Raw genomic sequence first — 24,196 nt, forward strand, 5'->3', positions numbered from 1 at the left:
TTTCCCTCCCTATGATGGGCTGCACTGCTGGGTACTGAAGCAAAAACATTTAATCAGGGCCTTGGGAGATCTGAGTTTTGTTTCTGGCTCTGTTACAGACTTCCCTGTGTGAGGGAGGGCAAGTCACGTAGGCCATGCTTCTACTTCGTCTGTAGCATTGCTTCATTCATAGATAGGAGGCTAAGCTTTTAATTCCTCATATTCATGATGAAAATGTGTCCCAGCATTCCTGAATTTATGGATGCTTCATGGTAAGTAACTTAGGATACAAGCAAATGCCTCTCTTTGGGGAGGGGAAGTGAATGCTTTTACTAATCCCTCTATTATATTCATAATTGCATAAGAATTCAGAATTTTTTATGTAACGTAGGAGTATTTTAATTAGCAAATAAAACACAGTCTTACATTACCAATGATGTTACTGGTAATATAATAGTTATAAGTCTTCTATTTGGAAATGATGTGCTTGTCTCCAAAATCAACTCAGAAAATTATTTCTCCCAACCAGAACAACAAACTGTTTAATAGAGTTATCTATTAAATAAAAAGCTTTACTTCAGATAATAATGGAAGGGTAAAAGACAAGGAAAAAATAAAACAAATAGAATGCATCTTTTCCACTGCAGTTTGTTGTACAATAATGTTGTCTCTATAGAACCATCAGATTCAAGAAGACATACTCCGGAAATTTTCCGTAGATAATTACTTGGGCTAAGAGGCAGCTTAGTCCTGTGAAAGAAAATAAAATTGCATTTATGAATATTGCACTCAGCTCCCCAAAGTTACATTTGAACTGTTATTCACACAGTTCACTAGAGTGAAATAGTTTAGCCTCTTTTCATGCAATTTAAACTTTCTGATTGATGGTGCTGATGTTATATCCATGTCTTGTATGCCAAATATTAAAGGTTTACCCATTATTCTTAATCTGTGCATATATACCTACATACAAGTATGCAATATATATACATACAAGTGTCTTTAATCTAGTTCCACATAAAAAGAAAGGTTGCAATTAAAACAACTTAAAATATCCTTAATTCATGATTTATTAGTTAATGGAACCTTATGACATGCAATATACAGAATAATGGCCCGTGACCCTCTCTATTTTACAGTATAATTGCATATGCCATGAAAGATAAGCAGTCTGGTTGTGAAAATGAAACAGAAGAGGTATAAATTACTTGCATGGGAGATAATGTTATCAGTCAATAAAATGACTGATTTCACTCATGCTGGGTATGTCTATACGTGCAGTTAATGGCACTGAATATACCCTGACTAATCCTGATGTAATTTATTGTGCTGCTGGATTTTATATGTATCTGAGGGGAATATCTGGCAGTGCAGTAAATTTGTCTACTGCGCTTTAATTGCTGTGCACCTGTAGACAGTGATGCTTTACTTAGATGCTTTACTCCACATCTAATTCTAGGTACCCATGTTCAGAAACTTGAGCTTATAGCAAAACTTAAAATTGCACCTTGGGTTTTTTTAATTGATTTTTTTTTTAATTCTTTTTCTGTATTTACTACTCAGCAAATTCCCACGAACTGCCTTTCAGGGGTCAAATATTTTTAAGCCTATAACAACTGGATCTACCCACAACTGAATGAACCTAGAATTTAGGAGTTCTATCCTCCAAACTTTTACTTTCCAAGATAGACAGAGGTGCCATAGCTTTCATGAAGAGCCAACATTTACTGTCTCATTTTCTAATTTTAATCCTTAATAAGTACAAAATTGTTGTTAATCTGTGAATGATGCAACCTCAGCCATCTTTCTTGCTTTCTTACTGAGTTATGTGCACAAGTTGTTCTGAATCTTATCACCTTAACACTGTGGTGCAGGTGCTGAGCTGCTCACCAGGGATTATGCTGTGCCATTGGCTTGGGGACATGTAGCAGTGTTACTCATCTCTATTTGTACTAGCTAAACCCATGCTTCATTGTGGAAAATTAATTTGACTTTTAAATTTTTTATAACCTTTTGTCATAATCATCATCATCTTCATTTTATGGTTTATGCATTGTTGCCTGTTCCAACTTCAAATGCTTTCAGACCATCATTTTTATCTCCTTTCTACTCTTCTAGACTGTAACGATCAGGCCTCCGGAATAAGAGATTTAATTTATAAGAAGATTTTCAATACATTTTTCATCCTATTGCTGTGCTATCAGTTGTTTTTTGGGAAGCCGCTTTCCTTTTCTTCCAGACTCTATATACCTTTTACTGTCTCATTACTCTTGTAAACATACATGCCTTCCAACCTGCTTTATAAAAACTGTCAATCCACTGTGTAACATCTAGGACCTCCCTTTCTTGCCGTTTGATTTTTTAAAAATACATTAACAACAATAACAGTTTCAACCATCTCCCCAGACCTGGAAGTTCTTAAAAATTGCTTCCCATAGACTCTTCATTCTCCATAATAGATACAAAGAGCATCAGTCTCAGTTCCCCTGATGATGCAGTAAGAACATGCTTGGAACATTTTCATTTTTCAGTGAAATGACAGCCCTTCCTGCCCTCAATTCAGACAAACCCTTTCAGTAAAAGCAAAATAATTCAATTCAGAAAGGCTGCTAGCCATGCTTCAAGTGCCCCATGCCTTCTTCCTCCTTTATGATCTGGGCTGGACTTCCCAAGAGGAAATTTTGATATCTTGAGATTTGTTTTGAAGTCAAAGAGGGACGAAAGGTCACAACAGTTGAACCTTGCAGGAAGAAAAATGGTTCTGAAAAGTTTTGATTTGGAGATTATATAAAAAATATAAACATTGCTTATTTACAGTGTTTGTGTTTCAAAATACCATTTTAAAGTTAAATATTTATATCAGAGTCCTATAGACACTATTCAAACAAAACCCATTACCTACAGTATATTTCAATTTAAGTGCTCTTTTAAAACATGGTACTACTTAGTAGAGTGCCTTGAAATCCATTCGGGGGTACTATGAAGCACTGTTAGGTGTGCAAAACTGATTCCCAAGGCAGACCCATATATTGCAAGTAGAAATCCAGCGTCACGAACACACTGACTTAATTGTGGTCTTTATGAGTTCTTTCTTCAACAGAAGAGTTTCAGTATTTTTTTTAGTAAAAAAATGAGTGAAAACTGAGCTGGCATTTTTGGAGGGGGATCTGGATCCTAACAAGCGGGTATTTGAATCTAAAAAGGTTGAGAACCACTGACTTAGTACTTAGCACCTTGGAGAATATGTTTGCCTGTCATTTCCATCCCATAGGCTCCATGAAATACATGTTGCTTTTTTTCTTGAATCTATTACAAGGCCCCAAACCTTTTCTAGGCTTGCCTTACTCTTCTGCCAAACTCTGCCTTACTTTGGATCTGCCACCACCAAGCTGCCAGAGCGCATAGACAGCCATGCTTTGCGTGATTCCACTGCAGCAGCTATTCCAACGGAGCACAAAGCATGCCTGGGGGTTAGGCTGGCCATCAGAGGACAGTCTGGTTGTCCTCTATCCTCTATTGATACGAAACCGGATGCCTTTATGGCATAAAGGTGGACATAAAGGTGTCATGTTTTGCATCAATAGAGGACAAAGGACAGCGTAGCAGAAAACCGGCCTGTATGATGGCCACCCTAGCTGGGGTGGTGCCACTGACGGGATTGTGGCTTCCAGCAGAAGGCCTGAAGTGCCCACATGTGCTTTCTGGCCGGCTGCCAGGCAATGGCAGGAGTCAGTATAATTCTGCCAGCAGAAAGGAAGGTTCTGCTTCCACAGATGAGGTTTGGATGTGGGGTTCTGCCATCAAAACTTAGTTATGTAGAGACTTTTCCTCCAAGTGAATTAAAAGGAAAGGCCGTGAGGGCAGGGGGAGAGTGGTGGGGAGAGGGAGTGTGCGGTAGAGGATGTGGTAATGGATATCCAATAAATGCAAGAAGAGGATGTGTCACTAGAGGAGGAAGAATCCAGTGACAGTGGGGGCAAAATGAGGGGTGACTAAAGGAAGAGGAGATGGGGAAGTCAGTAGGAAAGAATTGACTTGTGGATTTTAAACGTCATTATTTTGGTCTGTACACCGGGGGGGGGGGGGGGGGGGGCAGAGGAGCCCAGCTGGTGGTTTTGACCGGGGGGGGGGGGGGGAGTGAGCAGAAGCACTAATGTGTGTTCTGTGCCTCTTTCCTTGACACTACATCACTGCACTTGTTTGAATTTGAAGAACAACATTTCATAGATGTTGAGTGGAACAGGTGAATTGGAAGTGGGGCTAGCCTCAGTCATATACCATTAAAATGAACAGGGATTTTTCCAGAATCTTCTATAGGAAGAGGATTAGACCCAGTTGTGCCTTTTACCTACAGATCCCAGCTTGGGCAATGCAGATGCGGAGTCTGTCTATTCTAGCATTCCCAGAGCTGGGAGCTGTGATACCCCCCCTTTCTCTGGGTGCACCATCTTTAGTAATATCTTTCCTCTGCCAACTTTACCTACTCCAGCATTACCCTTTTATAGAAATGTTCTTATTAGCGTGTACTTCTTTTTTTCTCCCACAGTGTCCTCTTTCTTTTGGTTGAAAGAATGACATATTCTCACCATGGTACCATGGTCTTAGTGCAGCTGCCAGTGGTCAAGTGTCCATGTCACAAAAAACAAAACCAAACCCCAAAATGCCCATTATAAATACTGGTCCTGGTGCAATGATGATTTAGGGGCTATCTGATGTGGGGGAGCTTGCATAGAAACACTGCTGGGTTTGTTCTCTGGGTAAGAAGAAACCTGCCTTATCCAAATGGTCACTTTGGGAGTATTCACAAGTGCTAAAGTAACGGGGGACAGGATTTTTTTCTTTAATGAATCAGAAAAAATGTTCTATGAAGGAAAACATTTCAGTGAAATGTTGCCAATCCCCATTTTTGTCTCTTCATTTGACAGGTAAAAAGTGTTTTGTGATATGTCTGATTTTCTGCTGAATAAGTCGCAGCGAGGTACATGATGGTAAAGGCATTCATATGTGAAAGAGCCAGATGGGAGGTCTGCTGAAGACTGTTTTCAGCAGGGTTCTTGACTGAGAAACTGGCATTTGGATTGCTTTGAGTAAGAACAAAAGACCCATATTTAAAATCTTGGAAGTCATTACAACATATATTTAGATAAATGTTATCTTGGGAATTGATTGAAGCTTCTTGGCTAGTAAGAAAAGGGGGATATGAAGTTACTTAAGTAGTTGAAAAAAGAAATAATTTTGCTTTTTCCTATGTTGCAACGGCTCTGCCTTTCTAAAGACTATACACTCTTGGGGAGAGGTTTTACTGTTAGTATGCTGACAGATTTATTCTGTCTTGCTTTGCCTTCTGTGTATCCATTTATTCCTGCGCAAAGTGAGGGAAGAATAATATCAAATCAGAATGGGGACATTTTGCTCACACCCACTTGGTGTTTTCAGTTTGCACAGGTGTAAATCACTGTACAAGCTGCAAGGCAGCAGCATCAGGTATTTTAGCTTGAATTTTGATAGGCCTGATAGTTAAAGGTGCTGAGTGTCTGTCAGTCCCAGAAACTTCAGTGGGAGGTGATGACATCTAGACTTAGTGGAAGTCAGTGTTTTAGTCACAGATATGAGTTGGAAAAAATGTTCTATCTCCTGGTCCCTGTCTCTGTGCTGTGCTCCCCAGTGTTTTGACAAGGTCTAGTTTAAATGAATTGAGCAAAGGAACTCCAGTCATCATCTTCAGAAAAGAAATGGCTGGTTAAGAGACATGACCCAGAAACAGAAGCTTTTACACATTTTAAAGAAACTTTTTACAGTCTTAAATCCACACAGGTTTCACTGACTGCTTGGTACTTGCTCAAGAGATCTATTTAGCTGCAGTCTCTTATTTCCAGTTTTGCTGAGAGAGAGAGCTAGGCAGTGCAGTCTGGATATCAAATGCACAGGCCACCCCTAACAAGTTCCCTGGACTCTCCCTTCACATATATGCTAACCTCAAGTAACTGAAGACTTTTTTGGGTTTTGGGGGGTTTTAATTTTTTTGTTTTTTGGGGTTTTTTTGCAATTTCAGTATGAATTCTTGCATCTTTCTACATGGCTTCCTGCCCTAAACATGGCTTTGGAATCCCCACCACATGGACACCAGGGGACTACAAGAAGAATCCCAAGAGCCATAGGCCAGGGATTCCCTTAGCATGTAAAATCCTCCAATATATGCTCAAATGTACAGTTTTTATCTTTGACTTCTGTTGCAAGCAGTAGCTCTTCCATGAAAAATTATGCATCAAATACATTCTAATATTGCTGAAGTCCGAGTTAAGACTGAGCAATAGAATATGATTTTGAGAAAGTGGTTATGCTTATTGTGTGTGGCTGGCTGTATGTTGGAAATAAAAGGAAAATTTCTTCCAGAATTGGGAAGCCTGGGCAGCCTAAGATGTTGGGGCTTGTGATTTTCAGGTGGCCTACGGAGTATGTGAATAGAAGCTGTTTTTACCAAACATGCTCAAAGATTGCTTATGTTTGTGATGAAGGGAAATTCATTTGTGTGACTTGAACTTTGGTTTAAGTATTTTGTGCTGTAATTGTAGAAGAAATAGGTAACATAAATGTAATGGTGTTTTGTTATTTTTTGCGTATTGCAGATTGATTTTCTTTAAACCCATTTATTGGTGTGAATAAACACAGTTGTACAATAGCAAGTTTCAGCCTTTAAAAAAGGAGATGTTAATGAAAGTGACAATTAACTAAGGCACTTTTGTCAGTTGTTTCTATAAAAACCCTTGACTAGGGTAGGGCGAGGGGGCACCTGCCAGGCACTGACTACCAGGGGAAGCCAGGATTCCTCCCTCCAGGAGTCTTTGCCATAGCAGAGAAAACACTGTGATGCCCCTGCTCAGCCACAGGAGCAGGGTAGAGCAGAGCTGTACTCATTGGTATATCTGTGGGGTGGGGGAGCAAGTGGAGCATGTTGAATGGTGCTCCCCACCTGCCCTGGGAGCCTGTGTAGTGGCCTCTGTCTAGTCAAAGCAGCTGGGCAACTCAGTGCTGCACCAAACAGTGTATCTGGGGGGCGGAGGATGAATGGGGTGAGCAGAATGGTGTCCCCACCCCAGGCATTCAATGAGTACCCGTGCCACTGCTTCGACTATCCCAATTTTGAAACTAATCACAAGTATTAGTCTTCTTGGGACCAGACAGAATCTTGATTACTTTAAAGCTGTTTTTTCAAATCCAGTGGTTGCATCTACATGAGATGCTGGCTACACAGTAGCTTGTGACCATTGGGCAGTAGTATTGCATGACAGAAAGTGTGATGTGATGCTACTGTGCAATAGTCTCGGGCTACTGTGCAGTCAGTGCCATAGCAAGGGAAGGCGAGTGGGGTGACTGCCCCAGGCGCCAGCATGAAGGGCACCAGCTAGGTCGGGGCGCAGGATGGACCCACAAGTGGATCATGTATGGGGGTATAGGGATGGGGGCGTGGCTTCACTCCCAAGTAAGCATGGGGTTGGGGCGTGTGCCCCCCAGATCTGTGCATGGGGCAAGATTAGGCTGCCACTGTGGGCTTTGCCCTGGGTGCTAAACTTCCTTGCCACGGTACTGTGCGCAGTCAACATCATGAACAAGCCGTTCAGTGGCGCTACTGTGCAGTATCTCTGATTACTGCTCAGTCATTTAGTACTAGTTGTTTATACAAGTACTAAATGACTGTGCAGTAACAACTGTTCAGTCAGTGACTTATGTGGATGCAGCCAGTATGCATTAAAGAGTGCACAAAGTAGCAAATAGTCTAGCTTAAATAGTTTGGCTTTTTATCATTCAGCACTTCTGTAAAAATAACTTTGCATAGTCAAGTTACGCATTCCCCAGCTTTTGTGCTGTCAGGTCGCACTAATGGAACTTCTGGAACAGCTCCAAGCCTTTCACAACCAGTTAAGAAGGAGCTGTGAAATTCCTGGGGATGCAAACCTCTGACTGTCGCTGGATTTTGTCCAACATGAGATGGATCTTCAGATAGTTGTCAGTCTGTGTATGGGTAATTCAGTATTTTCATGCTTAAGGAACATTTTTTTATTATTATTCATAGCTCCTCTTTGTTTTCAGGTTTGTCATTTCTCTTTTTTATGACAAAATGAACTGATGACTGACCATAAAATTTGTGATTTTTTTTTTCCACTCTGAAGAGGTACATTTTTCTTATATAACTCCTAGATGATCAAATTATGTTAAAGTTTAGCCATAAACCAGTTCATAATTAAAGGACTTTTTTGTTATTCTTTTTAAGTTGAGATTCAGAATGGTGCTCCTACATGAGTGGCACATTTGTTCTGTGGAAATTGTTTGGATATACATATACTTGAAAACAAAATTAGTGGAGACAATATAAGGGTAAGCATATATACCTACCACAGTAAACAGCAGAGTGAAGGAATGACAGTAGGGACAGATTAAGCAGATAGAATCAGAGATAGGAGTACATCTATTAAAAAATTATTATGTTCAGGCCCAGTGTGGCATAAAAAATGTTGGGAACCATGGCAGATAGGTTAGTTCCAGTAGTTAGGAGGGGATTTTTGCATTCACTACACACCCATTCCATGTGTGCTACCATCTACACACCTCCATTCCAGGGACACCCTGTGCAATCAGGAAATGACATATCCTTTTAATCCTGAGTATACTATCTTCATGGGAGGATCTAGGGTTACGAAAAGGTGGGGTGTTCATGGTGAGGCATCATCACATATAAGACAGCATATATTTTTATCCAGGTAAAAAGAAACTAGAAGCTTTCCTAATACACTAGGCATTGTGCAGGGGCTTACTGGCTCTGCCACTCAGCTACTTAGTCCAGGAACATTGCTAGACAAAAGAACTAACTTATTTCTAGTTTGGGACTAGTGCAGATTGAGCCAAGTATCAACATGTCCTGTCATACCAGTACTATGCTGCAGAAGTGTTACTAAGGAACCCAGTAAATCAGGGGGACTGATGAATGAAGTATGTATGTGCTTAATAAAGTGCAGTGGCAGTAGACACTCATGTGAAGTTGCTTGAGTATGCCATCTTTATCTGTTCAGTAAGAGGGTCTAGCTCTCCAGTCAGGGACAGAGCAGCTACCTCTACTGCCAAAATTGTCATCATTACTTTTTTTGCACTGCGCATTAGGGCTGTGTAAAATTTCACCATGTGTTTTGTTTTAACTCTGTTTCAACTCATTTCAAGCTCAAAACAGCACAATCAAAATTAAATGAAAGACTTTGAAACAGCCTCAAAGTGAAACGAGGGCAGTCGAAATGTTTCAAAACTTTCAAAACATTTTCAGTTTCAAAGCTGGGCTTGCTTGCAGGGAAACAGAAAATAAGGAGAGGGAGGGGAAAGAGGAGGGAAGGACTGCTCTCATATTGACATGTGTAGCTGGCCAGTCACTGTGATCCTTCCCTGAGGTCTCTTCCACACCCAGTGCTTTGGGGGAGGGATGGAAAAACAGCTGCGCCTTAACACACACACACAGTCACATGTCACAAGTTTTGCTTGTCAGCAGCCTGAGGTGTAGTTTCCCAGAAACCCCTGCACCTATCTCCTTGAATGCTGGCAGGTTTCATGGTCTCAGCAGGGGCTACCATCCCTGCAGTTTTCATTTGAATCAGGCAAGAAATGACAAAGTTATAGGCAGTTTTGTGATTCCCCATTATAGCTTATAGGCGAAATGTCAAAACAGCAACATAGTTTCAACAAAACAAAATGGAATAGTGGTTTTGGAACTAAATGAAACTTGAAACAAAACACTGTACCATCGAAACTGCGAAACAGAAGTCAAAACGCATTGGTGCTGTTTTGCAAAGCCCTAAATTGTGCATAATTGGCCAGGGTTCCCATTACTGTTCTGTTCCCATTGTGGTTCGTTAGGCTCAGTTATTGCTTCTTCAACTTCTCTGAAGCTGTCCACTCATCCTCTTCTTTCCTAAACTCACTTCTGTTCCATGCATACTCCTCTGCAGTCTGAGGTACAGTAGTGCTATCATTTCTTAGGTCTTGCATACAGTGATGCAGTGGCGCTGCACTTACATTCATTGTTGTGAAGATGGAGTATCAAATTTAATCCAAGTAAAATCAAATACAGCTTCCATTTAAATCACTGGGAGTTATATTCCTTTTCTAGTTTCTTTTTGTCACAGGAGCTTTCAGAAAGTATTTCAGTTTGACTTTGCTTGCTTTGCTCCCAAGATAGCAGTGGAACAGCAGCCTCAGCAGATACTTTTTCTGGATCTTTTTTTTAAATAAGAGGTGGAAGGCACACTGTATGTACCCTAGGGATGACTTGCCTCAGGAATGCTGCAACATCACTGAAGTGACATAACTGGTTTTTAGAACATCAATAAATGTTGCCTAAGAAGTACTTGTGGTTCTGTAGTATGTACTTTCTGATCTGCTCTGCAGCTGTGTGATGCAGAGTCACTATTTGTGCATTTAAATATATGCCATGTGCTACTCCTTTAGGCTCAAGGTATGTCTATGCTCCATTGCTGGAAGATAACCTAAGCCACCAGATGTCTCGTGGCCTTGATCAAGTGATTAAAACATCCACAGACCATGTGCATGGCAGCAAGCTCTCTTAATATCAGTCTTTCTGGATAAAACAAGTTATCTCAAAACAGAGACTACGAGTGTCTTCATAAGGGATTAGTGTCCCTTATCAACTCCTTGAGCCCCTTTGATCCAGTTGCAAGTGAAGAAAAAGTTAACCTTAAATGTCTGTTCTTGAGTCATTTAAAAACTATCTAGCATAGTTAGTGGAAGGCCCTTTAAGCAGAGAGATGATGCATAAACTTTAATGATGGCAGAGGGTGAATAAGCAGAAAAACACTAAAGTCATAGGAGGAAATAGAAAAGTAGCAAGTGAATTTTGAATACTGCCACGAAAACCATGGGGAAGAACAAGAACATCACATGGACATGTCAAATTACAGGTATAATTTTATATTGCTACTCCTTGGGCGCTTCTACATGTGTCCCTATGGTGTGGCTGTTACTGCACCGTCATTTAGCACTTCCTTTTAGGAAGTGCTAAATGACAGTGCAGTAACAGCCGTTACTGTGCCATGCCAGCAGCACAAGGTTATTTTTAGCTGCTACATCGCCATAACAGTGCGCTATAGCGAGGGAGCACATTGCTATGGCAATGTAGCTGCGGCGTCACGGTTTTTGCCTGCCGACGCTATGTCACCATAGTGCATTGCTATGGCAACGTAGTGTCTTATGTAGATGCGCCCCTTGAATAGGTTTCAAACAAACCAAAGCATCCAAAGGCAATATGCCAGTTTACTGTTAGGGAGGAAGACATCCAGCTGGAAACAAATCTTTAGAGTTGCTTTTATGAACTTTTAACACTTCGGTTGAGTTTTGAAATGTCTATCTGACTGCTGGCAATATTCGATAGGTATGGAAATCTAAGATGTCTTTTCAAGAGTTTTAAAGTTCATTTTTAGCTAAGCATTTTGTGAAAAAAAAAAATACAGCAGCAGAAGAATAAACACAAAATAAAAGCATCTGTATGCAGGACAGCTGTCTTTCATATTTTCCTACTGAACAAGTCCAATACGGTGGCGTCTGTAATCTGCCTACCCTACTCCTTTCTCACATGTCATAAAAGGAAATGGAAGTGGGCAAATCTTCCGTGAGATTTGTGATATACACTCTTATGCTCCATCCCCTTCTTCCTACATCCACAGAGGCTACTCCATTTTAGATCTGTAGAGATGGTAGTGATACGTTCTAGGGCTGGGACTCAGCCTGTGACTAGTTGTGCTGCTTCTTCAGGCTACTGGATTTCCTAGGGGAAATCAGCTTGGAAATTAATCTTTCTCCAACCACTAAAGTTCCCATCTATAACTCTTAACCCCTCCCAAGATTAGGCAGGCAAGTCAATGGCAGAATAGCTACTCTATGGAGGCTGTGTTGCCATGAGACAGAAAAGGCCAGGGTGCCCACTGATAGACAGCCATTCCCCTTTGTGCACTGCTGGACTACCAAACTGCCCTACTCATTTCCTCTCTGCACTCTGAAATCTCCTTCCCTAGAGAGTAGGTGCAAAAAGAAAATATTTGCATAGTTTCAAGCATACTACAGTCTTTTTGTGGTTTTTTTCTTATGAGAGGGGGGATATGACCCAATTTATATGAGGCAGAAGTTTATGGGACACAACTAACTATATTTTAGAGTGTTAGCACTGTATTTCTCGCAGCACTTGTGGTAATGTGTAAGTAGTTATAATACCAATAGAGTTTAGGATGATATAACTTTGGTAAACCAAGGTGATGATGATTCAGTTTCACTAGTCTAACATTTTTTCTCAGCTGTCAAGCCTACAACTTCTGCCTTTGGATTGAATTTTGTAGACCTGCCTGTTTTGTATAATGGAAACTGAGCTGTGATTTAAAAAGTACTAATACAGCTACACATATTGATCCGTTCAGTTTAATTTTCTTGGGGGGGCATGGGCTGTGCTAGGGATGATGGATTTTCTTGGAGACCTGATAAACCTACTTAAACAAAACACCTCAAAGGCTTCTGGAGAAGAGCACTTATCAATACTGTTGCATGTTTCCTTTCATCAAAATAAAAAAACTCATTAATAGTCTTTGTAGCAGTTGATAGTGATAGATGCTTTCAACAGATGACCTTTTTATTTAAAATCAACATAGAGTTACACTCTGCTTTGACTATTAGCTGTCTGTTTTCAACAGAAAGATTCATTGGAAGAACTTAGATTATTTAGAGTTTTTAAATGGGGTTCATTATTGTGACCTCCCACCCACACCATAGCATTTACTGTTGTGTTGGTAAGAGTTGAAACTTTTGAAATTATCAGTTCAATTTTAGGAAATTGACCAATGCTGCCAAAATTCACGTATCCTCCAAATTTGGGGATATTCACATTCAAGATATTAACTCAATTCTTAGAAACGTCTGATATTTTCTAGAGTTTCACACAGCACGTAAAATCTTCTGTTGTAAACTTGGCATGAAGTTTCTGTTGAAGACTGAATAGTTTCCAACAGGTTTGAATAAAAATATGTTAATTTTAAATCTCAGTTAATAAAAAACCCTGAATTGCTTCAAACTGGCATTGCTTTCTTCATCTAAAAAAACCCACTTCATTTATAACCTACTTAGTGTGGGTGTGTTGTAGGTGTTAAACTCTTAATACAGAAAATTGGATGTATGCAAAGAAAATGTAATTGACTCTAAACCGCTTATTTAAAAAATGATAAGACAAAAAAACTCCATTAAGATTAGAGTTCCCAAAGTTTACTCCTGCACAGCTGTGTTTCTCATAGCAAATGTAAAGAAGTTTGGGGGGGGGGAGTGTTTTTTCCAGAAACCAATTTAACACCAACCATAATGCTTTTGTTTGGTCCTGGATTTATATATAGTGTTAATTCTGCTTATTAATGCACAAAAGCGTGTTGCAGGTCTCATTCTAATCCAGGAAATGTTCATAAAATAACTTTGCTTCTGAGCATACATACAAGTGGAGGTGACATGGTTGAAAGAATTGCAAATGACAGCTAGGTTGCACAAAATTCTAGCTAGAGCACCAAATCCTGTAACCTGCTCAAAGCTATATATTGCTTATGCTTGTAGTTTTATTATGAGTTTTGTAACATCTGGTTTACTTCTTGATGCCTCAGCTGCTGGAATCATTCCACTGGGTGGGAATTGCAGCTTTCAGGTAAAAAAGAAAGTTTGTAGATGCCACAGTTGCATCTTAAAATCATGACTCAAGTGCAAGGATCAGAAACCAGAAGTTAAAGAAAAAGAACCCAACATATAGCATTTTAAAAAGCACATGATTTTAAAGCAGTCCTAGGACCTTGGAGTACACCACTCAGACTTTCCTAATATCTTGCTCTATGTCATGTTCTTAAATTTTCACATATTATAAGATCCTTTTAATAAGACTCAGAATAAGAAACCCTCTATAGTAAACCCAGGCCTCTGTCGCTGCTACTGTGACCTTGCTGTTCCTCAGGCAAAGTATATGTTCTGCATAAGGAGAATGGTCAGTGGATCTAGATTGATTTCTTTCATGTATGCAAGGTTTACAGGTCCTGGCTTTCACTTTACAAGTACATACACATGCAGTGCCACGGCAAGGAAGTTTGGCACCCAGGGCAAAGCCTGAAGTGGCAGCTTGCCCACGCCCCATACACAGATCTGTGGGGGTACACTCCTCTCCCCCCCACTCCCCCCAGCTTGTCTGGGAGTGCATGCAGCAGCAAGAGCTTCCCTCCCCACGTCCCTGCACCCAACCCCCACAATGAGCCGTTCATGGCTCCATCCTGTGCCCCACTGTAGCTTGGCAGTGACTATTGGCGCCCCTTCACTTCCGCGCTGAGGGTGGTAGCCCGACCCTGCTGCCTTGCTATGACACTGTACACATGCTTTGTTCCTGTGATTATGGAATTCTGGTAGAAGTAGGTAGGACAATTTTTCCCAGTACCTCCCATTTCTATAGGTAGAAAAGTATGACTGGAAGTGACTTTACTGAGTCATGTAGTGCAACCTCTTGCTCCAGGTAGGATCATCCCTATATAAACCATGCTATATAAGTGTTTGTCTAACCTATTGTAGTCTACAAAAGGGATAGATAAACTATTTCACTGTGGGCATGTCTAATTTACTGTACAGTTAATTAGTCAACTGCACTTTAAACATCATAAAAGATGTTTAAAGTGCAGTTGACTCATTAACGGTACAGTAAACATCTTGCATCTAAATATACATAGCAATTAGGCTACAGTAAACTCATTTACTCCTCAGCAGGATAGTATTTGTAAATAATTCAGACAAGCTCCAGTTTATTCATGTGCACTAATTGCACATGTAGACATATCCTGTGACATTATTTCAGTGTATTAGGCACCAGCAGATTAAACTGGAATTTGGCAGATAATTTGTCTCCAGAAATTCTGTACAAATAATTTATAAACTTATGAGTCTTCTTCAGTTTCCTGAACAATGTTTAGCTGGAAGTTTATATTAAATTTTTTTTTTTTAATTTTGTTCAGATTTTGATTGAAGGTTATAAGTGGTTTTCCCCTAAATATTTTTAACTGGTTCCTTTAGCTTCACAATTTTGAAAATGCATATTTCATATCTGGGTTCAAGGCTTTTCCCCACTTAATCTTATACATCTTGCAAAGGTCTGTATTTGGATATAACACTTCGTGTTAACTGTCCAAGCCTGAAAACACTGAAAGATCTGAATTATATTACTTCTGGAAGAGAGGAGGACAGTGGCAGAGCAGAGAAGGCAATTTACTATGAATTTAGGGGTGTGGATCAGGGCTTACTCTGGACTCATACCAGAGTCTATCCTCTTCAGTCCAGGTGAGTCTGTATGGGTGAGTCAAAGGCATCCGAACATGATGGGGACATTTATAAGAGAGGTCTCAAGTACTAGACAGTCACCCTGTTAGCAGACTGTTGTTAAAGCTTTTATGTCTTATCAATGTTAGCCAATACTTTTGGTAACTGGAACTCTTTAATGCTGGATGTTCTTCAAGATTTTGTGTGCACCTACTGATGTTTTGAGCAGTGAGTGATTGTTGTGTCCTTATTGAACTCCTAGGTGCTGAAGTGCTGTATATGAACATGAGTGCATATAAGGAAGGTCGCCTTCAATCATCTTTCTGGATTGTTGATAAACAGCATGTGTACATTGGAAGTGCCAGTTTAGACTGGAGGGCATTGGGACAGGTAATTTTCCTGAAAAAATAGATATTACTCATAAATAATACAATCTGACCTACACCGAAGGAAAAATATGTAGCTTCCTGAAGACCATTGAGAAGTATACATCTTTGTTTTTCTGGTAATTCTAAAATGAGAATTAGATTGGTCTAATACTTATGGCTATTTTGTGTATGTAGAAAATGTTTACATTAAAGTTAGTTTCACTTCTTGAAATGGTAAGGTTTTCCTTTAACAATTATCTTAGGAACCAGTGGGCGCGTCTACATGTGACCCTATGGTACCATTATTACTGTGCCATGCCAGTGGTGCATGGTTATTTTTAGCCGCTATATCGCTGTAACAACATGCTATAGTGAGGGAGCACATCGCTACAGCGATGTAGCTGTAGCATCACAGTTTGTGCCTGCTGTCACTGTGTTGCCTTAGTGCATTGCTAGAGAGACAAAGCATGTCATGTAGATGTGCCCAGTAATAACAAAGCTGATCATTTTATAAAAGAAGAATTAACTAAAAGTAAATTAAATTACATGTGAAATCTTTCAGTTATTTCATTGACCCTCTAGTACTTGCTCAAGTAAAAACTTGATTACCATAATAAAGCTGACTACAGCTTTATTACAGTAATAAAGCTGAATCCAGATTTGGGTTTATTCACCTTTGACACCAAGTTGGATATCACCCAGTGGGATTCCTTTGTTGGAACTGATCCATCATAGAAGCTCCTATGTAACATTGCGAACATGATCTAATTTTATTTTTCTCTCCAGTCTTCAAACTAATTGAGTACAGTACAACTGACATTTGACAGAAGTTTCCAGGTAAGGGAGCCTAAACCTTAGGAGTTCAGGCCTCTATCTATTTCTGGGCAAGTTGCAGGCTTCATGCAACCCAGGGTCTGTATGTACAACGATGGCACATGTGCATAAGTTTGTTCATTCTTTCATAAATTAATAATGTAAACACTAAAATAAGTTCTTCTTCAGAGTCCATCAGCTTTATGGACTCACACTGAGAATAAGCTGCTGCTATTGTTATGAAGAACTTATGCATAATTTAGATAGCTTATTTGTCTTTCTGCAATTTTAAGTAGTAGACTATTTTTATAGTTCATATAGTTCAGCTATTAATTCATTTCAAGAGGTTTTTTTTGTCTTGTTTTGTTTTTTTGATGGGGGTGGGTTTGGCAATAGGTTAAGTCATCAAAAAAATAAAAGGAGTAGCAACATTTTCTCAAGTCACTGGCAGTTTTATATGCAAATTCCCATACTTCAAGATTAGCAATAACTCCAGTGTTGACTGTGTACCTTCTACTGATAGAATCATACAAGTGTAAAAGTACTTTTAGAAAGCTGACGTAAGTTCATTGTCAGCACAACTAATAGCAGCTTGTGCTTTTGGAGTTGGGTGATCTGAATTTTATCCCCAGTGCTACAGTACTTATTCAGATAACTTCTTTTGGGGGAAGACCCTAATGTACCATACAGTAGTAAAAATTAAATTGTAGGCAACCGTAGATATGCTAGAATAAAATAACCCAGTTTTTAGAAAAGGGAACCTTTGAAAATAGGTTACTAAGTATGGGCATAGTGTGTAAAAATATTTGTTGCTACGAGTGCCTAAGCAGGTCATGCTGAAACTTTCCAGGCATGTTTTGATCTAGCCAGTTGAATGTTTGAATAACAGTACTTCAGCCTCTTGAGTAAAGATGACAGTAAAGTAAATGTACTTTCCTGCTTTAAATACAAGTTTATAAATTGGCAGAAACTTAGACACAGATGTATGTCTGGGAGTAGGTCTACACTGATATTTTGGGTTGACCATGAGTTTGCTCATAACCAGCCTGCTCTGGGTGAATCACCCCTCCCTGTACATATAATTCCTTAGGGCCTGTCCATGTTGTAAATTGTGCAGTCTGGGAAAAACTCCTATAGACCCTTATGCACTTCGGGATTACTGGAGTGCAAGGTGGTTTGGCCCTGGTCTGAATATGTGCCTTATGCAGACAGGGGTCCTCCACAATAGGAAACCATCATTCTTCTCTTGATGATGAAAATGTATTTGGGTCATAATCTGGTCTCTGTCCTTTTGGATTTTGCCTATAGCATATTTTTAAAACGGAAATAATTCAATGCGGTAAACAAAAGATCAGCATCCTCCTGGAATCTTCTTTCGAGCTAAAGCAAATTATTAACTTTTTGACTAATACTGTAATGAGAGATCACCTTAGTTGCCTCCCAAACTGTAATTTTAAGCTACTATGAATGAACAAATGTAGCTTTTTATGTTATATTTGTGTACTTTTTATATTGTGTTACAAAGCAATAGAATATATTTTCAAATAATTCATATCCCATTTCACAGGTATATGAACCTCATATGTAGCAGTAAAGAGTACCATAAAGAGCAAAAGAATGCATAGGAAGAGAAATCCTTGTATACATTTAATAGAAAATAACCATGAAATGGCATACCCTAAAAGTTACAAAATATTCTTCTGTCATATATAAGGTAAAGAATAGAAGTTCATAGTTTGGTTATTATCTTGTAAATCAGACATATTAAAGTCCTGGGACCATGCCAAATATGGCTTTGGAACAGCATATAATCATAGAAAGAGAAGAAAAGAATATCTATCACCAAGTATTGGTAAAGGTATTATAGTGACTTTCATCACATGTGGAAGGAATCAGAACGTCCATCAGTTTTTTTACTACAACTTATCTCTATTTGCTGTTTCAACAGCAGTAAAATGTCTTCTCCTGACCTATCTCTTACTGTAAGTGACTGTTACTAAATAGAGCAACAAAATTACTCAGAAGAGAATCAAATGAAAAGTTAAGACTGGAAATGTAACTTTTATTTTTTAAATGAATGCCTGAGGACTGCAGTCCACATGTATATGCAGTCAGATTAACATCCATTGAGCTAAAATGTGTTGATCTAGGTTTATGCCTGATAAAAGCCTGAACCAATTTGCAGGAGGGTAAACCAGAGAATAATCCAGTTCGTAAACCTATTTATACCATCTCAAGTGTTATTTGAAAGCACAACACAATGTATATTGACTGAATTTCAGTTCCATTATGTTTTTCAGTGTGTGTGTCTGAACATGCGTGGGATCCAATATACAAAAAGCTCAGATCAAATACAGCAGAAACCATTAATTTACATCAAGAATCACCATCACCCATAATGTTACTGATCCATGTTCAACCTTTCGTTTGAGTAAGATGGCAATTGCAATATTTGATGGGCAGTCTGCACTGCCTGATGCTAGAGGAGCAGAGATCTTTTACCTGATGCTTTGATCTGTTGGAAGGAGTCTGTTGGAATTGTGGCTTCAGGGGCCTTAGCTTGACCAGCACAGCCACTCATCCTAGCTTGCCACCCCACAGCTGACCACCAAGACTGTGCAAGGCTGGCCTGAGGCCTCCAGAAGGCATAGCCCTCTGCCCATTCCCTGTCAACAGAGTGGCTTGTTGGGATCAATTGACCCTCTACTTTCCCTATATAAGGTCCTGAACAGGAACAGGAAGTGTTTGGGCAACAGGGCTCAACCGAATCTCAGACCTTTTCACCGTTCCCTCCAGCTTGTGCTGTGATGCTTGATTACCTCTACCTGATGGTCTGGCTTGTTGACCTAGCTTGCTGTCCAACTCTGCTGAATAATGCACTAAAAAGATTCAGCCATGTAGAAGGCATGAAAGCCTACGATGGCTAGAAAATGGTTTTTAGAGGTTTGCATTTGGGAGTTGCCTTGTAGGTAAAATAGATATTGTATTAGAACAATGGTCCAGGGGGATGGCAAGGGTTAATTGATTTCTAAAAGCCTGTTTGTGACAAAGTTTCCTTCAAGGCCCATTGTGTCTGAAGGCAGCAAACACACAGGCTGGGAAATTGAAGACATGTACTACACTGTTCCATAACATGAACAGTGTACTGAAACAAAGATAAGGGACCCTGCAACATCGGTACCAGGTCACAGTGTCCAACTGCAGAGCCCTTAAGATTTCTGGCTTTGGTGGACAGAGACCGATAAATGTCCAAATTAATATCCAGGACATGGATACCTGGAGGTCAAAAAACCCATGGAAAAAAGAACCTGAGCAGCTCACACATGGGGAACACACCTCTACAGCATGGAGAACACCTGACTGTGTGGTATGTGGCACTGCAGATGTGTTTGCAGTGCCTCATACTTCATGGCCATATTCATCTGGACATACCCATAGGGCACATTCACATATGCAGGCATGTGCACTTGCAGGAGCTCAAGTAGCAGCAAGTAGCAGAGCACTGTAGCAGAGGCATCTGCACCTCTGGGCTAGATACCATGGGCCATGGCTACACAGTTGGCTTTTGAGCAACACTGCTGTCATGTCTTGTGGTGCCTCCTGCTCTGCCAACTGGACAGCTATCGACCAGAAGATGTGCTTGTTGCAGTGGCCCGCTTTGAAGCATCAAAGTGTGTCCTCCTGGCTCCAAATGCCTAGGAGGTCAGCCACCTCATCTGCCCTCCAGACACCTCATCTGCCTGAGACCCAGGAGCTACATGTGGTGCACAGAGCTGGCCTGCCCCCACTGCTGTGTGCCTTTGGGCAGGACCGGGCTCGCTCCTGCCACCCCTGGGGCTCCTGACACTGCACACAGGAGCCACACACCATTGGGCTGGGTCATCTCCTGCCTCTACATGCAGGTTGAGATAGGACCTGACCTAGCACAATGGGACGCAGTTCCTGCTTACAGTGTTGGGAGCCCTGGGTGGCAGCAGGAGCTAGCCCAGTCCTGTGCAAAGGTATGTGCCAGCAGGCCAGGCCAGCTCCATGCAACACATATAACCGCAGGCTCTCAGGCAGCACTGCACACTGCCGTGGGACTCTGCCTATAGTGGGCCATGAGCGACATGAGGGCCCACTGCTGGCTCCTGCAGTGATAGAAGTTATAATTTATAGATGTTCCATAACAGGATACTGAGGAAGTTAGGAATTAGGAGATAGTTCCTCAGGGAGCAGTTATTTAGGATACAGTGGGCATGTCTACACATGAACCTTTATGTGATGCAATAAATTGGTACAGTGCATGCCAGAGTTTATTGCTCCCAGGCGCAGTGTTTACACGTGTGCCTGGGACTGCAGCATGTTGATCCAGGGTAGCACAGCACTGGCTTGCAGGGGGCCCTGAGAGTCAGCCTGCCAGGTCAGGGCTGCTCTACCCCAGCTCAACATGCTGTAGAGGGGCTGGTTGGGGTATGAGGCTGCTTCAGTGTGGGGCTAGCCAGCAAGAAGCCCCCTCACTGAAGCACCCACATGCCTCAGCCAGCCCTGTCATCATCTACACATGCATTGTGGTAGAGTAAATAACTCCACTTGGGACAGTATTTGTATCTGGCATTACTAAACTACAGCAGACGTAATTAGTTTATTTCATCATAACAACTCTTCACATCTAGACTGGTGATACTTTATTGTGGAGCTAATTAGGAACTCCACAGTAAGCGTCTCATTTAGCTGCACCCAGTCAGTCAGAGACAGGACAGACATAGGGTCTATAGGGGTTGCTGCTCCATGTACATGTACTGCTCTACAAATTAAAATGTGCTGTTCTCATTCACGTATGGCTGTGTATGTATTGCATGCAGTGATCGCTACAGTTAGAAGCCAGAGTCTCACACTTATACAGTGCAGGAAGTCTTATAGCTGCTTATTAACCTCAGACACAAGCCTCCAGAGATTTCCATATTTTGCTTCAGGCAGAGACATGCAGTGGGGCATGAAAAAGCCTTTGTGCTTGCTGGCATCTACCGAAGAGCTTTCCTGCTTCCTTCAGGAAGAGGCAGAAAGTACCACCTCATTCCGCCTCTGCAGGCTCAAAGTGCCTTTGGCAGTCTCTTTAATCTAAATAGAACCTGGTATCCCAGCTGAGTTCTGCAGATGGAGAATGCTAATCATATCAGCATGAACTCACCCCTATACTCATGATATTAGTTGTAGGAAGCAGGGAGGAGGGATCTAGTTCTTCACCTTGCAACTGCCATGGGATCCATGTGGATGGATCCAGATATTGTCAGTGAAACTTTAGCTCTGTGAGGATTTCACATTTTCTGGCACTTCCACAGATACTCAAAACCTTCTCCTGGAGGGAAGCCCATAGAGAAAACTGACATCACAGAGTTTTCTGCATGTTTTTCCTCCCTCACTTGGGTTTTCTTCTGAAATTAGAGTGCCACCCTGCGCTAATAATGTGTCCCTTTGAGAGCAATCTCTAGATGCATGTTTCCCAGCTGAACTTTGCAGAAGGATAATAGCACACACGGATTTTTCTTGCAAAATGTATAAAACCAAATAAAATAACTACCAGCAAGGCAAGAAAGGATTTGATTCTTATTGTGCCTCAGAGCTACACACAGTATAAGTCAATAAGGTGAAATGTGGTCAAATGTGGGATTTTGTTTTGTGACTAATGTACTTGCAATAGCTATTTCATTTTAAAATGTAACTTACTAAGATTATATCTGCATGCAATGTACTTCTTTCTCTGGGTAAAAATTCTGAAATCACATGAATAGATTTCTGGACCTGAATTGCTGTTTATCGAATTACCTAATTAGTCGTACAGCCCCCATTCCTGTCGAACATGAGCAGCTCACGAATGCTAATGAAGTTATCCTCACAGCACCACTGTGACGCAGAAAAGTGTTGTTTACTGCAACGTTAGAGGTGGAGAACTGAAGCACAAAGAGACTTTAAACATTTTTTTTGAGCTTCTGTAATAATAGAAGGGATTGTTTACCCCAAACAGGAGGGGCTCCTGACAGAAATGATAAACTCAACACTTAACATATTTTCTCAGATATAACATGCCCCCAAATAAAGCATAGCCCTTGTTTTGGAAGGTAGAATGTAGAAATAATTTTCCAGAGTCATGGCTGACTGTGACATGGACTATCCAGGAGACAGTTGAGAGATGTTCAATCTTCCTGCTTATGTGCTGCCCCAGGCTGCCTCCTGGGATGCCATACAGTTAGAAACTGTTTCCAGAAAGACTTTATATCACACAAGGTTAGGCCTTAGACCCTTGCAAGGGCAGTAGCAAGACTATTCATTTTTTTCAATAAGTCGATCTTTATATAAATTCCTAGAAATAAAGGGGTGTCTCCATATCACAAGCCTCATTAAGAAACTGGCAGCAGCTAACTTGTTGCTTCAAGTACAAGCTACACTGCTCAGCCAATAGCTATGACTGTGTAAGGGTTAACATAGGACTCTGCACCTTCAGTTTGCTGAGCCAAACAAGTGCCAGCCATCTTAGCAGCTGCATGGCATGCACAGTGTCTCCAGGTGTGCTTCTTTTCCCATGAAGGAAACAGCTTCCCCACTTAAAACACATAGCTCAATTTTGGAAGGCTGATTTTGGGGTGTTATATGCAAAAAATACAGTATTTATACAGCACCATGTATCCCCAGCAGCACAGCACTCACCATTTCCATTGCCCATGTAATTCAATGCCCCACTTCTCCCTATCCTTTATATTACCCCATGTGAATGAATGGATTTGCTGATTAAGCTATTGAGGCCTCGGGCAACAGAAAGTCCGGGGCAAAGCTGGAAATGGTGGCAGATGACAGAACAAGGAACAACGGTCTGAAGCTGCAGCAAGGGAAATTTAGGTTAGATATAAGGAAGAATTTTCTCACTAGGAGGGTAGTAAAACACTGGAACGGGTTACCCAGAGACATGGTAGAAGCTGCATCCTTGGTGGTTTTCAAAATCTGGGTAGACAGAGCTTTGGATGGGATGATCTAGTTGAGGATGGTTCTGCTTTGAGCAGGGGTTGGACTAGACAACCACCTGAGGTCCCTTCCAACCATAACTTTCTATGATTCTATGATAACCCAGATCGGAGCCCAGTGCCTGAATTAGGAAGACATTCTTTCATTCCATGGCCATTCAAGGTTCAGCGAGTAACTTCAGTACATTGGCAAATATCCTTTCTTTGTTACGTCAGGGCCATAATCAAAAACATCACCTTTCCCTCCTCTTGCCTACCTTGGAGCCAAGAGACTGAGAAATGTGTATATATTGCTTATCAAGACAGAGCTCTTAACACACACAGTTCAATGTGGAGCAGAATACTTAACACTCAAGGCTACTGGGTTAGTTCAAATTAAGCTGTATTTTATTGCCATTTTGTTCCCTTGTAAAATGTCTGTTGGCATCATTCTTCTCTTGGGAGCCAGGTAAAAATAATAAATTATCTGTTAATGGCCATGTAAAAAAACAGCACTAGGTGTCATCTTGCATGAACCATGCTGGTAGATTTGTTTTTACACCAGCTCTGAAAATTGTTATTCTCATTTTCCAGGAGGGTAGTAGAAATCAATCATACACAGAATTTACTGAGCTTTGTTGGGCTTCCCCCACCCCCAATTGCTATCCTTTGCAATAAAGGACACAAATCTTTTTGCTACAA

General features: G+C 40.8%; 1 protein-coding gene across 1 annotated transcript in view; it reads left to right on the plus strand.

Annotated features, from left to right (window-relative positions):
- The window catches only part of PLD5 (phospholipase D family member 5), a 320,538-nt gene that overhangs the window by 230,331 nt on the left and 66,011 nt on the right, over positions 1 to 24,196 (plus strand). Inside the window, exon 5 of the mRNA XM_014519571.2 lies at positions 15,602 to 15,729. Within this exon, the coding sequence (XP_014375057.2) occupies positions 15,602 to 15,729 (128 nt within the window). The remainder of the gene's footprint in view (positions 1 to 15,601; positions 15,730 to 24,196) is intronic.

Source organism: Alligator sinensis, unplaced genomic scaffold, assembly GCF_000455745.1.
Source record: "Alligator sinensis unplaced genomic scaffold, ASM45574v1 scaffold534_1, whole genome shotgun sequence".
NCBI lineage: Eukaryota > Metazoa > Chordata > Crocodylia > Alligatoridae > Alligator > Alligator sinensis.